Source organism: Pseudonaja textilis, chromosome 2 (genome assembly GCF_049901715.1).
Source record: "Pseudonaja textilis isolate UNSWEBS1 chromosome 2, rPseTex1.2, whole genome shotgun sequence".
Taxonomy (NCBI): domain Eukaryota; kingdom Metazoa; phylum Chordata; class Lepidosauria; order Squamata; family Elapidae; genus Pseudonaja; species Pseudonaja textilis.
The window spans coordinates 118,680,141-118,705,316 of record NC_141991.1 but is presented as its reverse complement, the minus strand read 5'-3'; the positions used below and the strand labels follow the sequence as shown (position 1 = coordinate 118,705,316).

General features: G+C 39.4%; 1 protein-coding gene across 4 annotated transcripts in view; it reads left to right on the top strand.

The window, feature by feature from the left end:
• AXIN2 (axin 2) overlaps positions 1-25,176 on the top strand; it is a 54,392-nt gene that overhangs the window by 3,727 nt on the left and 25,489 nt on the right. For 3 of the 4 annotated variants that reach the window (XM_026711095.2, XM_026711096.2, XM_087925049.1), the window contains exon 3: positions 8,782-8,922. The exons of the other annotated variant lie outside the window; for it this stretch is intronic. In XM_026711095.2, coding sequence (XP_026566880.2) covers positions 8,782-8,922 — 141 coding nt within the window. The remainder of the gene's footprint in view (positions 1-8,781; positions 8,923-25,176) is intronic. 4 annotated transcript variants of the gene reach the window in all.

Sequence of the window (25,176 nt, the reverse complement as noted above, 5' to 3'; positions counted from 1 at the left end):
AATAGATTCCACTTCTTATGGGGAGGGTGTTAAGTGTTACAGTGTGTTGCAAAACGAGTGTGTAGATGAATGTTGTGCTCCTGGTTTAAGTCAAATTTGGCAGAGAGACTCTCTTATTTTTTTTGAAGCTTCCCAATTTTGGCATTTATTTCTTGCTGGAGGGGAGGACTGCCTTTTCCCCTAATATGAAAAAAGAGTACATTGTGGTTCTTAAGACCCACCAGTTCTAAACCTCTTTTAGACATCAAAAAGGAACTTCAAAGGACTCTTGTTCTTTGAGACATGCATTAATTGTTACCACTTTAAACCACATTAAGAGGAACTGGGAAGAGCACCATCTAGGCATGTGAATGAGTAATGAAATACTAGTTTGCCAACTTCATCCCTAGCTGGTGTTGAAATATGTGGATTACATGTAGAAAATGGAGAGCAATTATGTGATGATGGAACTAGAAAATCCATATTATTATTGAGATAACCTGTAAAACTGAACCAAGTTGACTTCATGAAGATGATGACTCCACACAGGTACTTCCATAAGGAATACCAGGTAGTAGCTTGATAAACGAATATTAGCCGAAAAAATAGGATTTCTTAAGCCAAAGAAAACCAGCTTAGCTAAAGGGATGGCTTCAGGTACAGGATATTAGTAAGGGGCAAGAGTCAGAGATGAGCTGTGTGCTCCAGGTTCAAAGGAAGCTGCTTGATACCAACTTAAAGAGTTGGTCCTTTGAGTTCACTTACTTGTCTGTTCCAACTAATAGCAGCTCTTCTTGCAGAATTCAGATACAGTTTTCTACTTGGAAAGGGAGAAGTCAGGATTTCAACCTAGGATTTATTTATTTTGTTCTGTGTGAAGGATTGTGCTTGTATTGTAGAACTTTCCCCACATGAATGGCATGTAGTCTTCATTTGAAGGTTGCTTTCCCCCTCCTTTCAAAATTGTCTTTGGTAACCCCAAGAGAATGATTTGTGTTTTCCTTTGGTTGCATTGGCTGTTGAAAGTGTGGCAAGAGTAGTTGTTCATCACCCCAAGTGGCAACATCGTATTTTCTTCTATGATATTATTCTCCTTATTCCCTCCCTTTTGCCTTCATAAATCAGAATTGGTCGCATATGAAACGGTAGAGCAGAAGGACCTTCTCTCGCTCTCTCTCTCTCTCTCTCTCTCTCTCTCTCTCCTCTCCTCCTCCCTCTCTCTCCTCCCTCCCTCCCTCCCTCCCTCTCTCTCTCTCTCTCTCTCACACACACACTCTCTCTCTCTCTCTCTCTCTGTGTGTGTATTCTGTCTGTCTTTGGGAGTTTCTAAATCTGGTAAGTATTTGACATCTGGTTTACAGGAATTTTGTGAGTGTTTCTGTGATTCATGGACATCAAAGGACTTCAGGCATCTCCTCTTTTTTTCAGCTTGTATCGACCATGGCCTGCCTCTAAGAGGAGGGATCTTGAACTGCATCCGTTGTGTTTTTTTATTATTTTTGTTTGACTTTTAGCAAAGGGACTATGTGGTCTTTCCTAGGGATAGGACTGGCAAGGCAGCTGATTCCAATCCAGCTGTCCCACACAGCAGTATAAATCTGGAGCAGCTCCAGATGTATAAGGAGCAGCTTACAGTTGTTGGCTGTGTACATGACATCCATGTAAGACATATTTATTTCATCTGTTTGATGGGAATGTGCGCTCTATTCTTCTGTCTGAAGACTCAATAAGTTTTTCTTATGGGGCCAGCTTCACAGTAGCTCATATTTGCTGTGACAGTGAACTTGAACATGGAGATAATGATCACCTAGATATATTTATTTTTCTTAGCTTAAGATATAAAGATTATAAAGGGCATTTTCTGCCACTGGAACTTCAGAAATAATATATTTAATATTCGATTGCTTTAGTGATTCTAGAATAGGATTTTTTCCTCCATGGTTGATCAAACTTTATTTGTGCGAGCAGCCTCACATTTTATCATGAATATGTTGGTGGTATTTCATAGGGAACTTATTTACAGATTTTACATTAAGCAAATTGCTTGCAAGAGGCATGGAATACGGTTTGGGGGTCTGTCTTCACTGCATAACTAAGTAGAGAGTAGGATTTGAACTTGAGTCGTAGGCTTGTCACTACCCCAGGCTTAGTGTGTTATCTTGGGCACACCAGCCCATCCATTCTCAGACTAAATTTTTCTGCTATGAAATTGAAATAGGACTTATGACTGTGTACCTATGCCTTGGTAAGAATTGTTGAGTACTTTTGTTGGAAGTGTCACATCTGGTAGCAGTTTCTAGACTGGACTCTTATAGTTGCATATTGCCCTAGGATGCAAGCTCAAACTTCTTTCAGTCTAGAAGTCATCAAATTCCTTTGCTTTTCTGTTTTAACTAATGTTAAAAATCCTGGTTCACCTCTCCGCCCCACAACTTGGAGAAAGAACTGCTACTATACATATCTAATCTACCTTCTGCTAATGAATCAGTTTAACAGATAGTTATGGAGATTTGGTGTATACCCTAACTCTACCCCCCTCCCCCCCGCAACTAGCTTACAACTGTAATGCATAATCTCATCTGATTTGTGTGTTAAACATATCTATATATGCTTAATGATTTTTGAGGCAAGAAAGCTATTTCAAGGTTGGTCCAAATGACTATTCACACTTGCAAGATGCTGGCATCTGGACAAGCGACAGTTACTTTGAGATTTGTTACTTTAAGCTCCATAAATGGAACTAAAAATAATTGTCTGTGTTGTATTCTAAACGTATGATGTGTCAGTTCATGAGCCCAGATCTGCCTTCCTACAGTATAGACAATAAGACAAGTTCTGAGTGAAGCTAGCTTTACTGCTGAATAAGCTGGATCTGGCAGATAGGTCTTCACTGATCAAAAAAGCTGCTGGTTGGCACTTATTGTATGAGAAATAACTATTAACTGAAGTTAACTTGTACCCACACCACAGCAAGGCCTTGCACGTGCAACCACACCTTCTTCTTATTGTTTTTTGGAGAAGAGGGAAGTTATATACCAGTTTCCTATAAAGTTATAAATACTGCACTGCCAGCATTAAATAATCATACATGCTTCTACCTAGAAAGATACACCAATTTTCACTGCCTGATTTAGCAGTTTCTTGACAAAACATGTTTGGATTTTCAAGTTTATCACCTGAAAACCCGTGTGTCATCAATGAGACACCATTTTGCTTTTTCCATCCCCAATCTGTACATCGCTGTGAATTGAAAACTGGCTACAATTTCTCAGCCCCCTCTTGCTTAGGCTGAACATGAAGCTTTGAAGCTTTGTATAAAGCAGGAAGGTAAAATTGAAAGGAAAAAAAAATGAAGGAGAAAAGGAGTTTTTATTAAGGGTCACCCGTAAACACTGTGAAAGGATTCATCCAGAGGTGGGATTCAGCAGGTTCTGATCAGTTCTGGAGAACCGGTAGTGGAAATTTTGAGTAGTTTGGAGAACCAGCAAACACCACCTCTGATTGCAGATTTTACAGTGTCCTTCCCCTGCTAGCCCACCAAGCCATGTCCACAGAACTGGTAGTAAAAAAAATGCAGTTCACATCTGTTTGTAGCTTAGTACATGGAGGTCATCTTAAATAAAAGTCTATGTTCCATGTTGCCTGTTCTATCTCTTTTATGCACTCTATGCATGAAAGAGAAACAAAGATGATTAGGGGGCTGGGGACTAAAACATATGAAGAATGGTTGAAGGAATTGGGTATGTCTAGTCTAGTGAAAAGAAGGACCAGTGGAGGAAACACAATAGCAGTGTTCCAATATTTGAGGGGCTGCCACAGAGAAGAGCGAGTCAACCTATTTTCCAAAGTACCAGAAGGCAAGGACAAGGAACAATGGATGGGAACTGATCAAGGAGAGAAGCAACCTAGAACTAAGAAGACATTTCCTAATAGTGAGATCAATTACCCAGTGGAACAGCTTGCCTTCAGATGTTGTGGGTGCTCCATCACTGGAGGCTTTTAATAAAAGTCTGGACGACCACTTGTCTGGGATGGTACAGAGTTTCCTTCTTGAACAGGAAGTTGGACTAGAAGACCTTCAAGGTCCCTTCCAATTTTTGTTATTCTGTTAATGTCCTCTTTGATGATGAAGAGAAGCTACTACTTCTTGTTCCTTTAAAGTATTTCCCACCATTCAGTCTTAAAAGGATGGAACTTTTGGTGGCCTCGAAGAAAGATAGGATGGAGATCCCTACACAGAGGAGTTACAAGGTAGATTGATGAGATTTGGTTGCAGTTAAGGTGTTAGTGTGGTCAAAACCATCCCCCCTATTTTTCAACGTAACCATGAAAACACTTTTAATTGGTTTACTCGTTGTATGTTAGGTTTGTAAGGGCAAATCTTGGATCCCCCCCCCCCATTTTAATTTTATAATTCTGTGTGAAGACTTCTCCAGCCACTTCGTTCAAACGCTGAAAAAAGGTTATAAGCTAAGTGTCCCAGGGATTTATATTTGATGATGGTGCTTACCATTCCTGTTGAACTTCAAAGCAATAGTTTTGAAGCTCTTTCTTGTCGAAAATGATGAACTCTCCAAAGTGACTGCTTATACTACTGAAGAGGCTCTTCTTAACCCTCCCTTAGGGATGCATTGTAAACATAACTTCCAGTGGTTGCTGCGCTGGCATGTTTCAGATTGCATGTGCTTGAAAAGAAAGGCCTATATAGGATCCCCTGAAAGAGCCCGACTGGTTCTATACAGATGGTGAGCATCTTGAAACCAGATACTTTACAACAACAAGCTCTGATGGGCCTGGGTTGTGTTAAAACAAGACATGAAACAGTTCCAAGGAGAGCAATAAAAGGTAAAAGGGCTTCAATTGCCCCCTTTCCCTAAAAAATAATAATAATTAAAAAAAAAACCCACCATTAGCGGTGTACTGAAAGTTGAAATTTCAGAAGCAGAGATGCCTTATCAGGAGACTTGGCTTTGTTTTTAAGGGTAGAATTGCCATTCCTTCCCATCTTCCCGGTAAAAAAAAAATGCTGTTAGAAAATAAAAATCAATCTTCTCCATTTTGTCATGCTTAGTATCTTTCTTCCTTCCTTCCTTCCCTCCCTCCCTCCCCACTTCCTTCCTTCCTGATATCTTGAGCTTCCCACCAGAAAAAATATTGGTGCATTTTGGGAATGAATGCAGCCCCATATGTGCAGAAGTAGCTCCTTCTCTGGCAGTGCTGTGTCTCCTTGCAAAGGTCAGCTTGAGATAGAGAAAGTCCATCCCTACTCTTGGCCATAACTCCTTGAGGAGGGGCTGTCCCTCTGTCTGTTTCTCCCTATCCACCCCACTCCCTTCTTTACAAAGGTTGGTGCCCCCCTGCCCCCCAGTGAAATGGAGGAATGGAGCAGACAGGAGAGAGGAGACATGCAGCTTGTGACAAAAGTGAGCGAAGTCTACCTAAGAAGGGTGACGGTGGACAATCTAGATGCATGGAAATACAGTAAAGGGACTAGAATATTAGAGGGTGAAAGGATGGTTTTCCACTGAAGATGCCAGGCTGTTTACATAAATCAAGTTCTGCCACTCTCTGCAAGTGGCTTGAGGGGATGAGTTTTTAAAAAAAAATAAATAATTAAAAGGACCCGCTTCTTATGCCTTGGTCTTGCAGAAGTGAATTTCTTCTCCATCCTAACCCTTCTGAGCTCCTTATGGGCAACTCTTGATTAGACCAAGTGATTCTCTCTCTCTCTCTCTCTCTCTCTCTCTCTCCCTCCCTCCCTCTCTCTCTCCAGTGAAAAAGAGTTACCAAACTGAGTTTCTTCCGGATGAGGGATGTGGTCTGGCCCCTCTGAGAATCTGTGTTGTGGAATGTTCTGGAAGTGGTGTACATTTGACAGCTGGGGCGGGGTGGGAGGGGGGTGCCCTTTCATTCATTTTTCAGTATTTTATGGAACAGGCATCTGGAACAAGGGGTGACTGCTTCAAATAAGGAACATCTGGTAACCTTCAGCCTGGATTCCAGGCTTTTAAGAGCTGAAGAGTTAAAGGTGTTGCTGTCAACGAGGAAGATCTTCTGAGACCATCGTCTCTATGCGGTCCTCCTCCCAATCCTGCAAATTCTTGTACGCAGGGTTGCCATCTTGCTCTCCGCTTGAAAGCCTTCTGCGTGAAGGGTGTTCATCCAATGCTGGTTACCCTGTATGTAAACCTCTCCCCTCTTGTAGCCTTGTCTTATTCGTCATCTTCACCGTGTTAATGGTGGTTTTCATGATGTTTATCTATTTCTACGGTTTTACTGTACCTCAGCCAGAATCACTTTGGCTGAGATGGGTGATGATATGAATTTGACAAATAAATCACTCAAACAACTAGTGTGACAGTGAGGTAATTCTTGATTTACAACCATTCGCTTAGTAGCTGTTCAAAGTTACAATGACACTGAAAAACCTGTGACCATTTTTCACACTTACTACCACCGCATTCCCCCATGGTCACGTGATGCTTACCACAAATAGAAAGTTTTGCGCATTCCTCCTTAAGGTTGTAGATCAGTGAGGAAAGATTGTTTTGCTCTTCAGATCAGACTTTCCCATTAGACCTCCCTGTCTTTAGAGGCCCTCTGCTTTCACCTCTGAAATCAGATGCTTATTGGCTGATTTTGAAATCATAGCCTTTCTGTCAAAGTGACAGGGCAGAAAAGCGCCCTAAAATATTATGGGTGCTTACCAGTAATTTCCAGTATTCATCAGATTTACCAAACACATTGCATCTAGAGTTCCTCTAATGTAGGTTTACAATGAATCCTATTATCAATTGGAGGCAGAAGGGAGTCCTGTGTCTTTAAGGCAAGGGCCTTCAAACGTGGCAGGTTTAAGGCTTGTGGACTTCAACTCCCAGAATTCCTGAGCTAACATGACTGGAGGAGGAATTCTGGGAGTTGAAGTCCACAAGCCTTCCAGCTGTCAAGTTTGAAGGCCCCTGCTTTAAGGTCACGCTATGAGCTTGTGGCCCTGATAAAATTTCAAGGAAGTCAAGGCATCTCTTCAGTGGTGATGCTCATTTGCCCCGTGTCAACCCTTTCTGCTCTCTTTCTGATGAAGAATATGAACATTTAATGTTTTAGTGGGAAAGTAGTTGAGTACGTAGTGGGGAGCGGCTGAGCACCCTGTCCAAAATGGAAACGTTATATACAGGCAGTCCTTGAACTTACAAACATTCATTTAGTGATTGTTCAAAGTTACAACGGCACTGAAAAAAAATGACTTGTGACCAGTTTTCACTCTTACCTTGCAGTATCCCTGCCCATGGTCACAGTGATCCGAATCTGGGCTCTTGGCAGCTGCTTCCTATTTATGACGGTTGCAGTGTCTTGGGATCCTGAGATCACGTTTTTCGACCTTCTGACAAGCAAAGTCAATGGGGGAAGCTAGATTACTTAACACAACTGGGTTATTAACAGCTGCAGTGATTCACTTAACTACGGTAAGAGAAAGTTGTAAAATGGGCCAAAACTCACTGAACAACTGTCTTGCTTACCAATGGAAATTTTGTTTGCTCAATTACAATTGGTCCTCAAGGACCACCTATAGTGAAGGGGGATTATTAAGGGATAGGCTGAGGGTAGATGGTTGGATAACTTTCTGGACAATTTCAAACACTGGCTGGTCAGAGAATCAGTGCCATAGATAGGGAGAGGTTTGTAAGTATATTGCATTTGGCAAAGTGCACTAGAGTTATATAGCATTTTTACTTCTAAAACAAAATGGCAGAGCAGGTTATCATGTGGTATGTCAACTGTGAGAAATAAACAGATCTTGTGTGCAGTTGGGCTTTGTGCTAGTTAAGCAGGCTTAGCGTTCATGAATGCAGCCTCTGCCTACTTAAACAGGACAAAGTCCAACTGTTCACAAGAAGATCTTATTTCAGGGTAGATAGTGATAGGGTTATGCTTTTTAAAAAAAGTGTTGACTGCTAGAGTGGCTTTTATTGATGCCCCTCTATCTCATTATGTAGACCTGGGGTGTCCAACCTTGGCACCTTTTAAGACTTGTGGACTTCAACTCCCACAATTCTTCAGCCAGCATGGCTGGTTGAGGAATTCCAGGAGTTGAAGTCTACAGGTCTTAAAAGTTGCCAAGGTTGGACACCTGAGGTCTAGATCTCTTTCATCTTTGAAATAGCAAGTCCTAGAAGGGAGGGCAGGTGTGTAAATTGGTAAAATGTAGTATCTAAGACCAGGAAGACAAAGGGTTAACTAAGCTCAGTAATATGACTAACCTACCTCAAAGGTTTTATTGTGAGGAGAAGTTAAGAGTAGAGATGCTTCAAGATAGCTCCTTGGAAGAAAGGAGAAAGGAATGCAAGTTTGATGACTCTTTTTCAAGCAGTTCAATAGTTGGGGCCTTGAAGTCATGGATAAGCAACCTGGTGCCCTTTGGAGGTCTGGGACTGAAGCTCCCACAATCCCATAATTAGTGGCTGGAGTTAAGGAGAGATGAAGTCCAAAAACATTGTGAGAGCTCCAGATTCTCTATCCCTAATTTAAAATATCCTGTGAAGTCATTGAGACAGGCGACCTATGAAATTATGTGGGAAAGCTTAAAGCAGTAGGAAGAAAGCTTAAACTGTGGTCCATCTTAAACACTTCTCATTTTCAAGAATTCTACGGAATCTGTGGTGTTTTTTTTCTCTCTCCAAGTGTTGGGAATGTTAGGTCTGTAGTTTGCCTTGAATAACTGCTACCTTGCTCTTTTGGTCTCCTAAAGTTTGCATTTCCCGAGTTCAAAGACTAGCAGGGCTCTCTGTTTTTGCTCATTTCTAGGTCCTTCAAGAGGAATGATCCAGTTAACCCTTATCATGTGAATTCTGGCTATGTCTTTGCTCCTGCTACTAGTGCAAACGACAGCGAAATTTCGAGTGATGCTCTGACCGACGATTCTATGTCAATGACCGACAGCAGTGTGTAAGTATTTCCATCATTGGAATTGGAAAGAAGTTTGTAAATAGTTAAAATTTTCTGGGCTGTCCTTCCTACTAAATGGAACACATGATTGGAATAGAACAGTATATGCTGCAAATGTAAGATCTGGTTCCACCATTTTCATTGCTTGATAGGGACGATTCTTCCAAAGAGTCTCAGACAAATGACCTTGTTCTCCTGGAATACCTACAGAGTTTGTTTCTGGCCCATGGAGCCTGTCTGTAAGTTATCCCTTTATTTGCTGTCTTGTTTCAGGTGTTTTTAGGGCTGTGTGTGCTGTCATAAAATAATGACGGTGTTAAAAAAAATAAATTGTTTCCTTTAGGAAGTGCTCTGAGGCTACTGCTGCACTTCCAAGTACAATTGATCTAAAAGGCAAGTGACCTGTTGTGCCAATATTAGAACTAGAATTAGAGGAAGTTTGGCCTGTTTTCTTTTAGTTTATCTCTAGAAGGGCAATGGTGTCCTTTGTAACAATCTTAACTGTTGGAGAGAGAGGAGGGGGGGGAGGGGAAGGAAAGAAGGAAAGGAAGAGAAATAGAAAGAAAAAGAAAGAAGGGAGAAAGAGAAGAAAAGAAATGAAGAGAGAAAGGAAAGGAGGAAGAAAGAAAGAAAGAAAGAAAGAAAGAAAGAAAGAAAGAAAGAAAGAAAGAAAGAAAGAAAGAAAGACTGACTCTCTTGATCAGCCTTTATATAGTGTCTGGTGGTTAAATTGCATTACTAGCTCTTTTCTCTCTGCCCTTTTCTCTCAAGTTGTATTTTCTATCTTGTTTCTGAATGAAGGCAGTGCTTTATTATTGAAATATTCCAGGATATTCGAAGGACATGGTACATTTTGCTGTTGAAAGCAGAAAGAAGTTTTTAAAATGTTGATTGGTTTTGCTGTAATTAAGAGTTTCTCTACTTTCTTTTGTGACTCAGCTGATGCCATGGGACTAAATCTAGAACCACCCCCCCCCTGAGATGGACTGCAAAGTAACCATCCCTTGGGTGGCATTTGTAGGTACTCAGACAGTTTTGATGTTGTTCATGCTGCTTCATGAAAGCCAACCATTTAAAGGCAGTCCTCAACTTACGACCCCAATTGAGGCCAACATTTCTGTTGCCATGTGAAACATTTGTTAAGTGAGTTTTGCCCCATTTTACCACCTTTCTTGCCCCAGTTGTTAGGCGAATCCCTGCCGTTGCTAAGCTAGTAACACAGCTGTTAAGTGCAACTGGCTTCCCTCATTGACTTTACTTGGCAGAAGTTCGCAAAAGATGATCACATGATCCCGGGATACTGCAGCCGTCATAAACAGGAGCCAGTTGCCAAGCAACGGTTGTAAGTGTGAGAAATGGCCAGACATCCCTTTTTTCCAGTGACGTTGGAACTTCGAATGGGATCACTAAATGAACTGTTATAAGTCGAGGCCTACCTGTCTATGGGGACTTTCTCCGGGCTTACAGATTGGCTCCAGTTTTGTTGTTGTCAAATCTCCCTGAAACAATCATGAAAACCGCCTCTGCCATCACTTACGGGGCCCCAGTGTGGCCTTGCCTTAAGCCTAAAGAGGAGCTGCCATCCTTGGGCCTCCATAGAGTTAGTCATTTCTGAGCTAGCAATGGCCCCCTTACGGCTGGGATCCTTATGCCCTCTCTTCAGAGTCAGGTCTTCTGCAGATGAGAGGCCTGAGTGAGAAATAAACTGCAAAGGAGGGTGAGGGTGGGAGGTGAGGGGGGGTTAGGTGGGGTGTGTGGATGAAAGGCTTAACTGAATCCCTTTCAGCCCATTGTTCATCTAGGGGAGCTTAGGAGAGGATAAGAGGTTAGCAGGCAGCTTTGAAATTGACTTGAACAAGTGAATAGGAGCTACCCCTTTTAAAGCAGGGCATAAAAGAAGCTGGCCTGTTTGCTCCTGCCATAACAAGAGCTCCCAGGTCATGAGGAGCCAGGGAAGCTCGCTTGATTTATACCACTGGGAAGGCATTGAACCGACAAAAACGTGGGGTTCACTAGGATCCGGGATGGTTACCTAGCACGAGGGAGCAACTTTTCTTCACCTGCTCCTGCTGCCAACTCCAGCCCTGGTTTTCTGCCTTTGACTTGTTTTCCTTGCCCCTGGGTATACAAAAGAGAAACTTGAGCAAAAGCTTGAAGGGGAAAGGTGTTTTCCCCGTCCGGGCTGAGGGAATGGATTGGAAAAAAAGTGTGTGTGTGGGGGAAATAATCCGTTGCTTCTGTGGTAAATTGACTTCCTTTGATGCTGCGGCAAACTGACATCAGTGCTTTTTCCTATAGGTTTTGTTGACTTCCCAATTGTGCATTTAGGTTGCCTCTTGGGTGGCAGTCAAATGGAGGGAGAGAATGTCGAGATAGAGGAAGGCAGGGTGAGTTGGGCTGGAAGGTTTGGTGGCCTTCCTAGAAGGGGAGACAAATGCACCTCGTGTCTGAGTTTGCAGTTAATCTCAAAAGTATCCTGGTGACATTTTTGGTTGCTCGTGTGCTCTTTTAGTGCCGACCATAAAGCATCTCCAATTTCCATGTCTTGATTGGAGGGAAGGAAATAGAGAGAAGAAAAAGAGCTGAAAGGGAGCGCCTTATTGGTTATATCTTATTTATGGATTTACTTTGGACCCAAGGGAACACTGCTGAGTGAACTTCAAATATTACCTTATCTTACAAACCAGGCTTTTGATGTTGGCAAGATCAGAGGCTGTGCTCCACAGCCATTGCCAAATGAAGATGGGAGTGAATGCATATGCGCCAAAGCCTGAGATTTCAAAAGAAGCAGTAAAACTACATTCAAGTTAGGTCAGGCACATCTAAGTCAAAAGGCTAAGATAATTGGCTCAGCTTAAATGGCAGCTGACTGGAAAGGAGACTTCAAAATTAGTGTTTCCCCAGAAACAGATTGGCTTAGTCCCAGAGTGGTTAGCTAAAATGTTTATAATTAAACTGTGCTACTCACTGCCTAAAATTGTGCAGTTCTTTATTCTAGACTCGGATTTAAACACATACACACACACACACACACACACACACACACACACACACACACAGGCAGGCAGGCAGGCAGGCAGGCAGGGGCAAGGAGGAGAAAGATAGTGGACTGACAGGGTTGTCATCTTCCCAAAAACACTGTCCCACTTTTGAGGCCATTGAGCTCTTGCATTTAAAAAGCTTCCATATATTCCAGCATTGGGCAGAAATATTTGGTGTTCCCCCGCTCTCAGATCTCACCTTATTATCAAATGGCCAAGTGTGGCATCTATAGGATTCTTCTAGTTGAGGATTATAACAGCCTTACAATAGATTTTAAGATGGATTTGAAATCAACCCCAATGTATTTACCAAACAGGCTTCTTATCTAAAGCTTTGCCTTTTCTGTTTTCCTTGCCTTCGTGGCTACCTTATAGAGTCTTCCTTGCTCCTATTTTTCAGATGAGAAGCTTGCGGGGCTGGTAGAAGTCCACCACCAGCACTGCTTGGTTCATGTGTGGCTGAAAGAAAGCTTGAAACCAAAATAAATATCCCCGGGGCAAAATGAGTCCTCTCTCTCCTCTGTGCCTTAATTGGCTTCTTTGGCTACCCTAATTTTAAATTTGAGAAGCAGCTGTCTGTCTCATTCACACGAAAGCATTATCAATTCTTGCCTTGTTCCAGTGCTCTTTTATTTAAAATGTTCAAGAACCAAAAATGCTCAAATCCTCATTAGGATGCCCAGTTCTGTTTCTCAGGCTATTGAGGAATGCCCCCTCCTAACACGACACTTCCCCCTCTCCCCCAAATTTTATTGGTTTTTAAAAACAAACATAAACAAATAAAACATAAAAACAGCAAGCTGTCTTCCATAGGTGTACACACAGTGTGCCGGTTGGTTTACAAATTGTTTTGTGCTTCCATTTCGTAGCCTTCAATTACAATTACATTGCATATAATCTCATATTGTCAATCAAAAATTAAATACCTTAGTATCATTATTAATCAATCATTTGACTATACTTTTATTCATTCATGTTTTACAAGATAACCATAATTTACCTAGATCTTATAACAGTTCATATTACCATCCCAAATCTATCCTAAAATCATTTTGTAGATATAATAAGAAAGAAGTACATCTTTGTATATTTATTATTTTCTAAAAGTCTACATAATTCATTACTGTACTTTATTGTCTAACCATTGATAGAAAAGATCCCAAATTTTATAAAATTGTTTATCCTCTTGTTCTCTAATTTCAAATGTCAATCTACTCATTTCAGCACATTCCAATATTTTCTTAATGATTTCCTCCTGTGATGGTATTTTCTCATGTTTTCAGTTTTTAGCAAATACAATCCTAGCCGCTGTTAATACATTTACAACCAGGTATTTCAAGTCTTTACTATATATTTCAGGTAAAATTCCCAATAAAAATATCTCTGGTTTCAAGTCTATATATTTTTTTGTCATTTTTTTCCAACCACATGTGGATTTTAGTCCAGTATTTTTTAGTATCCGCACAAGTCCACCACATATGGTAATATGAGCCAGGTGTCTGGTGACATTTCCAACATTTTTCGGATTTATTCTTGAACATTCTTGCTATTCTTGTCGGGGGGTTGGGGGAATGCCACCTGTAAAACATCTTATACATATTTTCTTTATATGCTGTTGACATTGTCATTTTATAATTTTGAGACCACAATTTTTGCCATTTCTCTAGATCGATCCCATATCCAAAATTCTTCTCCAAGCAATCATAGTTTCTTTAATTTGTTCTTCTTCTAGTTTAATATCTAATAAATATCCATACAATTTTTTAATCACCTTTTCATCAGTACCTGTCAAAATCTTATCTAAGTCAGTCAGTTTATCATAGAATCTTTATCATACCTTGAATGTATTTGCGCATATGAAAACCAATTCATCTTTATACCTTGTTCCTCTAGTTTTTGCATAGATTTAAGTTCACTCTTTTCATTCAATATTTCACCATATCTAACGTTTTTTTCCTTTTTGTATATTATAGGATACGAAAATGCTTCAATAGTCGATAACCAGACTGGAATTTTCAAATAACATTGTCTTTTAATCTTCTCCCAGTTTAACCACAGAGAGTCCCGTATATAATGTCTTCTAAAATACCCCTGTGTTTTAGTTCCTTTGTAACATAAAAAAGCATGCCACCCCAACAACAAATCATGTCCTTCTAATGTCAACAATCTAGTATTTCTTAATGTTATCTATTCCTTAACCCATATCAGATTTGTAGCTTGGTAGTACAATTCCCAATTAGGCAAACCAAATCCTCCTCTAATTCTAGCATCTTGCAAAAGTTTTAACTTTATTCTCGCTTTCTTACCTTGCCATATATATTTCAACACAATTTTTTTTAAATCTTCAAAGTAGTCTTTTCCAAGCCTAATTGGAATTGTTTGAAACAAATATAAAATTCTGGGTAATATATTCATCTTGATTGTTGAAATTCTCTCTATTAGTGACAGTTGTAAGTTTTCCCATTTCGCTAAATCTACTGCTATCTGCTGTTTAAGTTTAATATAATTATTCTCTTTTAATGTGCTACATCTTGCTGTCAAATATATCCCCAAGTACTTGATCTTATTCATGGCCTGAATTTTCAGTAGGTCTGCCAGTTCTTCCTTTTGTCTTAATAGCATATTATTTGTCAATATCTTTGTCTTATCTTTATTTATTTTCAAACCAGCCACCTTTCCATATGTCTCTATCTTTTCTATCAATTTTGATGCTGTTTCTAAAGGGTCTTCTAAGATGAAAACCAGATTATCCGCAAATGCTTGCAGCTTAAATTCTTCCTTTTTGATTTTCATTCCTTTTATATTCTTTTCATCTCTAATATTTCTGTTTAACATTTCCAAAGTTAACACAAACAACAAAGGTGATAGTGGGCACCCTTGTCTTGTTCCTTTTCTTATATTAATAGAGTCTCAGTTCTCCCTCTATCATTACCTTTGCCATTTGCTTATAGTATATAGCTTCTATTGCTTGAATAAATTTTCTAGCAAAACCCATCTGTTCCAACAGTAATAACATGAATTGCCAATTCACATTATCAAATGCCTTCTGAGCATCTAGAAATATCAGAGCCATTTGTTTTTCAGCATGTGCCTCGTAGTATTCCAAGGTGTCCAAGATTACTCTCATATTGTCTTTAATTTGTCTCTTTGGCAGAAATCCATTTTGATCAGGATGGATAAAATTATTTAAATATTGTTTAAGTCTTTCTGCCAATATTGAAGCAAAGATTTTATAATCTGCATTTAGTAGAGAAATGGGTCTATAGTTCTTAATTTGTAATGGGCCGGCTTCCTCTTTTGGAATAAGTGCAATATAGGCTTCTGACCATGATTTAGGTATCTTCTTCTTTAACATAACTTCATTCATAACTTTTAGCAATGGAAGATTCAACGATTCTTGTAATGTTTTATAAAATTCTGCCGGAAGTCCATCTGGGCCTGGTGCCTTTCCAATATTTTGCTTCTTGAGTGCTTCAGTTAACTCCATCATCGTTATATTGCTTTCTAACATTGTTTCAGTCTCTTTAGGTATCTAAGGTAAATTAGCATTCTGTAAGTACTGCTTAACTCTTTCCTCATCAATATTCTCTTGCATATATAATTTCCCATAGAAGTCTTGAATGATTTCCTTCTTCTCTTTGCTACCATGGCAAACTTGGCCTTGGTCATCTATTAATTGCAATATTTTCCTTGATTCTTTCTCCTTTCTCAATTTGTATGCTAACCATCTACCTGGTTTGTTTGCATCTTCATAGTAGTTCTGTTTAGCACCTCTAATTTTCTGTGCTAATTCTTCTTTTTCTATTTGACCCATTTTGTGTTTAATTATGTCCATTTTTAGCTTGATGTCCTTTTTCTGTGGCATTTTCTGTAGCTCTTTTTCAAGTCTTTTATGCTCATCCTCTAATGCCTTAGAGGTTAGTCTTTTCATAGTATTCCTTTTCCTTGTATAGTCTATTATCAAGCCTCTAACATATGCCTTCATTGTATCCCATACATTCTGAATTGATGTATCTTCTTTTTTGTTTTCTCTAAAGAAAAAAGCCAATTTTTTCTCCATCCACTGTGTGAAGTCTTTTTCCTTTTAAATAGTATTATTTAACGTCCATCTAGATCTTCTTTTTTGTCCTTTCCATTTAATTGTCATTGGATTGTGATCTGCCCAAGTACTTGTTTCAATATTTATTTCTTGAATATTAGATATTAATTCTGTTGACATCCATATCATATCTATTCTGGACCATGATAAGTATCTATTTGAATAGAAGGTGTATTGTTTAGTTTTAGCATTTCTTTCTCTCCATGTATCTTTTAAGTTTATTTCATCTATCATTAAAAAAAAAAGATTTAGGGAGAGTCTTTCTGTTTTGGTTTATTGTTTTCTGTGCTGTATAGTCCAATTTATTGTCTACAATTCCATTAAAATCTCCCATCATAACTATATTAGCATAGTCCAGTTCAATTATTTTCATATGTAATTTTTTGTAGAATTCTTCTTGTTTGTCAGCATAAATTGCAATCAGGACTGTTTTCAAATTATTGTCCATTATTTCCACCATTAGTATTCTTCCATCATCATTGGTATAGATCAGTTTTGCTGGAGTGGTCTCTTTAATATATAAAAAACACACCTCTTTTCTTACATTGGGTCAAGGAAGTAAATATTTTCCCTAATTTTGGCTGTATCAACAATTGTTCATATTGCTTTTTAATATGTACTTCTTGTAGGCAGATTATATCAAATTTTAATTTCTCTAATTTATGAAAGGTTTTCCTTCTTTTAAAATCTGAATTAAGTCCATTTATATTAATTGTAATCAATTTTTTCTCTTCCATGGTTATATTTTGTAGTTAGGTTTGACAGCTCTCGTGGATCTTGGTTCATGTTGTTCTTTGGCTTCCTCCTTTCCACCTAGTGCACCTTCTTTTTCAGTCGTCATTTGGCTGTCCTCTTGGAATTCAATTAGTGAAATTTCTTTTTCTGCCTCTTCCTCTTTCCCTCTGAAAAATTCTGTGAAAAATGATTCAGCTTTCCCAATTGAGTCAATTCTATATCTCTGTTCTTGCCATGTGAACATTAAACCTTCAGGAATCAGCCATTTATAATTCACCTCTTTTTTAAGTGGCAATTTGGTCAAGAATCGGTATTCTCTTCTCATCTCTCTCACTCTTCTGGCTACTTGTTTCAAGACCACAATCTCTTTGTCTTTGTATTTCAATGTTTTCTGTCTTGCCACTTGCAATATTTGCATTTTAATGGCTTTCTTTGTAAATCTAATGTGAACTTCTCTTGGTAAGCTATTTCTCATCACATATCTTGTGAAAACTCGATAAACCTCATCTATTCCATCCATCATCTTCTCTTGAGTTATTTCCAAAGCTTCAGCCAGTATTTCTATCATTATCTCAGCTAGGTTTTGTCCTTTTTCTTCCTCTACATTTTGGAATCTAAGATAGAATTCTGATCTATCCATCTCCCATCTCAACATACCACATTTATCTTGTTCAACCACCGTTAATCTATCAATATCTCCAATCTTGTCTCTTTGTTTATCTTCTTCTTCAATCTTTTGGAATCTCTCATCATACTTCAACATCATTTGTTGGATGTTCTCCACTTTTTCATCGGTTTTCCCTGTTCTTTGTTCAATATTCTCTGTTCTTTGTTCAATGTACTCTGTTCTTTGTTCGATGTTCTCTATTCTCTTTTCAATATTCTCTGATCTTGCTTGAATATTTTGAATTCCTTGCATGATCATCTGCAGAGTCACTTTTTCTTGTTCTTTTTCTTGCTTTAACATTGTCTGTATTGAATGTTGTCCTCCAGATGGTGGAGAGGAAGAAGTAGAAGTTGAAGAACCAGGAGCTGTAAATTTCCTACTCATTTTAAGCAATTCAATATCTTCAGGTTCTTCTAAACCTTAATCCAATTGTGAAGTAATCAATTATAGTTCAAAATAAAAATAGTAGAAAAAAGAAGCCCAATAATAATAATAAATAAAAGAAAAAAAAGGAGGACAAAATTTCTTCAGGTTCTTGTATACCTTAATCCAATCAATAGTTAGATAAAGAAAAAGACTTAAGAAAAGGAAAAGGAAAAGGAAAAATTCTTCAGGTTCTTCAACACCTTAATCCAATTGAAAGGTCTCAAATAGAAAAAAGTGCATAAGAATAAACCAGAAAGGTAGATGAAAAAACAAAAATACGAGGAAAGAAAAAAAAAGGCTTTTAAGGCTTTCCCTTTAAAATAAAAAGCAAACGTAGAGATTGGACTTCCCACCCCCCCAAAAAAGAAAAACAAAGGCAAGCTCCAATGAAGCCAAAAACCCAAATAGTTATTACAAAAAAAAAAGATTTTTTAAAAAATACAATAAAGCTGGTGAGGAGGGATAGCACAACTTAGGAAAAGTAAAAAGGGCACACTGCACTTTGTTTAATTATCCAAGGCTCTTATTATAACTCTCTTCTCCAAAACTTATCACCTTTTTCCCCCTACGTTTCAACACCAGACTCCAGCTGTTGATAGAAACCCAGAAGAGCACCTGCAATAATATTCTCCCATGCTCTTCCCTCTATCTTATCAAATAGCAATGTCCTTGAAAAAGAGTCTCAGTTCTTTCTTTCTCAGCTTTGTCTGGTCACAGGGAAATAGAATATTTTCAAGCCTCTAGTTGGCAGTGTTACAAAGTTTCTTTGCTCTCACTTTCCCCCTCCTTTTCCGAGCAGGATATAATAAGAATTAATAAAAAAAGAAAAAGATATTTTTTAAAAAATGAAATAGCTAAAGGGAGCCTCTAGCCTAAAATATTACAAAATCAAAAAGGAGAAGAAAAAACTAGATATAAACGAAAAAACCAGTCCAGTTTCAAAATACAAGATCATATATAGAAGATCCAACAATGAGAAAAAAAACCAAAACATATCTTTGACATTCCTGTTTAAAATCGCCACTTAATCACTTCTGTCAAAACTTTTACAGATTCTTTCTTTTCCTTAGGGTGTCCTTTCAGATCTTAGAATAAAAAAAAAAAAAGTTCTCACCAAACCGGCACACTCTCTCTTTCTGCTCTCTTCCGTTTCGGAGCTGTCCCAACTTCAGCAGCTTTAATGGCTGCCTCTTTGCTGCTGGCAAGAAGAGCTTCTCCTGGATCTATCAGGGACTTTGCAGTATCCCTGGGATCGACAGGATGCGCTCTTCACTTTCACTGTCTCTTCAGGACAGTTTAGATCCGATAGGACCGTCCAGGAGCAAAGATATTGGCAGCAATCTCAGACCTCAAAAATCGCATGCCGTATCGTTGCGATGCCAGCTCCACTTTCCTAACATGACACTTATTGAGCCTTTTATTTAAGTTCAATTAACAGCTTGTTCCAAGATAGAGGCTGCTCTTAAGTGAGCCAATTCAGAGCATCCCTCTCATTTCTCCAAATTGCTGCATCAAATTGCTCCCAAACACTGGGGAGAATCGGAGGGGCTACCTGGATGGATAAGGAGCATTGAATTGGGACAAAGTGATACAGAGGGGCCAATAGCCTCATACCACTAAGGTTTCATTAGGGAGAAGGGCCACCTTTTCAACCCTCAGGAAATTCCCAAATGAGATATAACGAAACCAAGTTTTGTTTTGTTTTTTTAAAAAACCCAGTGTTATGGATAAGGATTTAGTTTAGTTAAAAGTATATATAATAAAAGTCAGAGCAATCTATCAATACAAGATGAATCATTAAGCCCCTTTACCACTACCACCACCCTGACCTCTATGGCTGAGTATCCTCTGGCTCTCCAATAAAGGAGTGCAATAAAAGACGAAGTCTTATATTGAATAATCAGAGACTCCGTGGCTTCCCTATCCGGAATTTTCTTTCTAAACTGGAAGAGATTTTTCATATTTTCAGTTAGGGTTTTTTTTTTCTTTTTTCCAGGCCGTGTTGTGTGAAAGCATAAAGATTGTCTCTCTCACACAAAGCATCTCACGTACACTTTTAGGTCCTACACACTCTTGATTCCCATGTGTTTCCTGTATGGCATCACTTAGTACTTACTCATGTTTTTTTCCCCCCTCTCACCCCATTTCTAAAACACATCCAGTTCTCTGTCCCTAAATGTTCTCATTTGTATTACTTTAATTTAGGTTCTTTGCTCTGCTCCATGTAGTTGAGACGTGTCTATCTCGTTTTAGGCTGAGATGCGTCTACTTTTCTTTGATATATGTTGTAAAGTTCTGTTGGTCCATAGGATCGTTTTGACCAGCGGCATGGGGGATTCTTAACTTGAAGGCCCGTTTTCTAAGTTGTATGATTTGAAATTGTAAAATTTCATATCTTGGATTTGTTTTTTGTTTTTTTAAAAAAATGGATTCTTCTTTCTCCGCCTCAATATTTTTTCCAGATTTAATAAGTGTGTTCTTTGAGAGGATATCTGGAGTGACATCTGGTCTGCCATAGATGGATGATGGCTTTTTAATGTCTTGGAGCTTGAAGATTCAGAGGTGTTTGTGATGTTCCACAGTTGTGCAATAGCTTGTGTGACAGCATAGATACAAATACGGGAAAGGCCTTCCTTGGCTTGATGGTGCTCCCTTTGACTTCTCCATCCAATGTAAATTCATTTGTGATGGGCTGCTTAATCTAACCCAAAGTTAGATTAACCCACTGCTGTCTGCCTCTTAATTCTGGTTCATTTGGAAATCAACACTGTCACAATGCAGTCTTTAAAAATGCTTTCATGGAAATAAGCTCTATGAAATTCACAATGTATGCAACTGGACATTCCCACATTCTCTTAGTGGGAATGCTTGATTTCCTTGAGTTTGTTTCAAGAATTACTACCGTATTAAGTATGCTCTTTATTAAGCGGAGTATATTGGTAAAGGTGTTGCACCAGGAGTAGAGAGAGCACGGTTTTGGTACACTTTCTGCCACAAGAGCTTTTCTGGAGACTTGGATGTAATGGCTCGCACTCAGCCCAGTGGCCCTCACAAGGTTGTGATGAGCAACAGCACCATAATAATAATAACAGGATAAACAGAGTTGGAAGGGACCTTGGAGGTCTTCTAGTCCAGCCCCCTGCTCAAGCAGGAGATCCTCTACCAATTTCAGACAAGAAGTGAGGTATAAATACCCCAGTAAGGTATAAATCAGATCAATGAATGTCACAAAAGAATGTGCAACTTTTCAGGTTCTCCAGGACTTCTCATTAAATAAAAAGTTACCAAAAATAGTGGTCAAGGAAGAAATAAATGGGTCCCCAACTTAGGGCTGGTATTTTAGCCATGCATTCTATTCTATTGTCCAAAGCGATTTTTGAAAGAAAGATTTCGTGTAGTCATTTGCTTTATATCCCCCTGTTCTTTAGAAGCTAAAGTGGCTTACAACTTATGGCCATTGGTTTAATGACTTATGACCAGTCCTCAGTTTTATGACCATTGCAGCATCCACAAGGCCACAGGATGAAAATTGACATGTATTTAAGATATCCTGGGGTCACGTGAATACCATTGGCAGCCTTCCCAGCCAGCAAACTCAATGGGAGAGGAGCTGGATTCACTTAATGACCACATGATTCACCGAATAGCTGCAGTGATTCGCTTAGCTTACTGTGTCAAGAAAGGTCATAAAACGGGGCGAAACTCACTCAATACCAAGAGCACCGCATGCTAGCTAGGAATTATGGAAATTGAATCTTAATGCAGTCCAGGAGCCCAGAGAGCTCCTAGCCTACCCCAAGCATGTCACAGGGCTGACTGATGGCATTTTGGAAAAGGAGCCTCTCCCCCGCCCCCCACACTTTCCCAGCACAGAAGCAGCCAAGTAGATGAATAATTGGCCTTTGCCTTAATGTAGCCCTTCCCCATGCAAAGAAAATTGGATGTCAGTCTTTGTCTGTCCTTGGTCACTTAAGGGTAGGCTAGCCTGGGGAAGGAAGCTGGCTTTTCCACAAGAGCGGACATCACTCTTGTAACATCACAACAGAAAGAGGCTGTATTCCAGCAAGAGTCTGAGCGGTTGGAGGAATGTGATGCTGTGGTTGGTATCAGGTTTCTTCTCTGCAGCCAAGTTGGCTAGAAGCACCTCGGCTCTTGAAACATAAATGGGATAATCTCCCACAGAGAAGCATGGGAGATGGGGTATTAAAACCTTGTGCCAAACTCCATTTTCAGGACAAAACCTGGGCCTGTGTTAACAGCTGTATACTATCATGCCATACCTGAGTTCCCCCGCCCCTTTTTCTCTCCTGCACAGAGTTTTGGGGTTTATTAACTGGCATTGCCTATTGCCTGTGGATAAATCATATTGTACATCACAGTTAACAAACCACAATATGTTTGTCTAAGCCAAAGCAAACCATAAATGGCTTTGAGTAATGGCCTGGTTCACAGACCATGCTAAAACAGAGCATGGTATGATGTTGGATTAGCAATTGCAGATTGTTAACAGATGGTGATTTGGTATGTTGTACCAATACACCTGTTATTTATTTATTTATATTTATTAAACATATTTCTACTGTACCAGGATTTTTTAAAAAATGCTGATGGCTCGCATGAAATAAAGAATATAGATAAAATATCGACAGTACCGTCTAAAAGTCAGAAATAAACTGAAGAATAATATGCATCTTAAGTTTTATATTTATGTTAGCAAAGTGGAACTATAGGATGGGGTCAGATCCTGTTGCACTCACACTGTACTCACCCAACAAACTGAACTAGAAGCCCATCAAGTTAGTGTTATGTGCTATGCGAACTCTGCCATTATGGCTAGTTTTCAATGCTGTGCAAGCCCAGTACAAACACAGAGCTAATCCATGGATATGTATTTTCAAAAAGTACATTGTTTCTGAAGTGCCTGAAAACAGTAACCGCAGCACGTGACATGGTAGAACAACAATAACTTCATGATTACAAATAGAAGCAAATACCGTATATGCAGCTTGGAGTGAACTCTGAAATCCTTGGTGCTCTTTGAGCATGGTAGCTTTCTTGCAGATGTTTCATTACCCAGCTAGGAAGTATCTTCACTGAAGATGTTATCTAGCTAGGTAATGAAACGTCTAATGATTACAATTTATTTGTAAAAGCATGGGAAGTTTTATGAATTTGAACAATACAGAGGACTCATTCAGTTCACTACCAATATCTGCATCCTCTTCTATTTATATTAAGAGCCTTAGCGAGTTAAGTCTCTTTTGTATATCACATAGGAAGAGAAATGGAGAAAGTAAGCAAAAACCTAAACAAATCACGGAATGGATTAGCACAACGAATGAATTCTGTAAACGGTAGTTTGCTGCTATGACTGAACCTACAATCTACTTCCAGGAATTTTATACTGTGGAGAAATGGAGTTGCCCAACTAAAGGCTAGGCGAAAACAGAAGTGGTTCAAAAGGAGGATTGGCCACACAAAATAGGAAGTTGTCCTCTGCTGGGGGTCTTCAAACAGAAGTCGGATGGTCACCTTTCAGGGCTGCTGCTCGGCAGGGGTGGGATTCAAATTTTTAACAACCGGTTCTGTGGGCGTGGCTTAGGTGGTGGGCGTGGCTTGGTAGTCATGTTATTGGCTGGGTGTGGCCAACTCAACATCACTCAGATCAAGGCACACATCTCCTCGCCTGGTCTCTCATGACTGTGGGGATGCTGTAACAGTTGTAAGTGTGAAAAATGGTCATAAGTCACTTTTTTCATTGCTATTGTAACTTTGAATGGTCACCCCACACAAGCAAAGTACCAGCAAAAGAGGGGGAAAAAAACTCCAGAGAAGTTCCTGTGACAGGAAGTCTAGTCCTGCCAAGAATGTAATAAGGGTTAACGGAGAGGCAGTTTCTGTAAGCAACACCAGAATGTTTCCTTCCTGCCTTCCTTACAGGATTAGGCCAGTAATTTCTTCTAACAACCGGTTCTCCAAACTGCTTAGAATGTTAACAACCGGTTCTAGCGAATAGGTGCGGACTGGTAGAATCCCACCCCTGCTGCTAGGGATCCTGTGCTGGGCCAAGGCTTGGACCAGACCACCTCTTAAGGTCCCCTCCAACTATACCAGGGGTGTCTAACCGGCAGCACACAGGCCAGATGCATCACATTTAGAAGCTCTTGTTGCATTGAGTGTTCTTCAGAGAACTTACTGCCTTCTATTTGAGATGATCTTTGAACAGTGCCACCTGCCTTCAGCTTGGTTTTACATGTTTCTTGGAGGCAAATAGAACTGCAAATGTGTTAAAAATATTGCCCTGTCCACAACCAACTGTACCCAACACATCATATTCGAAGCAGAGGTATTCTGAACAATAGAGATCCACAAGTTTGAGGAGAGATCTTGCCTTTCTATATCCTCGGTGCTACCCAAATTAAGTTAACGGTTTGGACAATATTTGATATTTGCAATATCAAATTGAAATAGGCATCTTCCCCTATTCAGCCTGGTGGTGCTCCTGTGATTTCCTGTTGGTGATGACACCAGCTTTAGAATCATAAATAACCTCAGTCACAGTTCTGAGAAGGAAGTTATATGAAGATTGCAGACTCGTTCAATAAGTATTTCCATATAATGATTTTACTCGGGGGGGGGGTCAGTTTTCTTTTTAGAGAAACGATGGAACATTTTGCCTTTATCTCAGATAGAAAGTTGAGAGTTCTGAAGTTATTAATATGGACCATAAACCCCTCCATGAACTTTTATTGGGAAGCATGAGAATGGGTTTGATTGGGGACTGTTTTTCCTGACTGATCAACTAACAAACTCCAGATTTTCTTATAACCTGGCACATTATTAGTTCTTACCTCTCAGAATGGTAAATGCAGTTCATTTTCCCTTAAGCACTTTCCTAGTTCATAAATTTACTCATATGTAGTGAACCTTTGGGGATCAGATGTTTTGTATAGGCAAAAAGGTCATGGATCGCTTTTAAGGGATGGAGCAGGATTTGAATATACGCAGGCTTGGGTGATGGATCATTATTAAGACAAGAATTGCTTCAGGATGAAGCTCTGGGAATCAGTGGTTCCTCAGGTATGGTCTGGGAACCTCTGGAGATCCACAAGGGAAGCATACATGGTCCCTGGTGCAGCAGAAACTAATTTAAAAATAATAATTTTGGTCATTGGTCTTGCTCAAAATCTTACAAGGTCACCCAATAAACTTTTAGTAATCATTTTAAAGTTGGGCTCCTAGGGAGCCAATTGAGAAGAGACTCACATTTGCCAAGTTCAGATCCC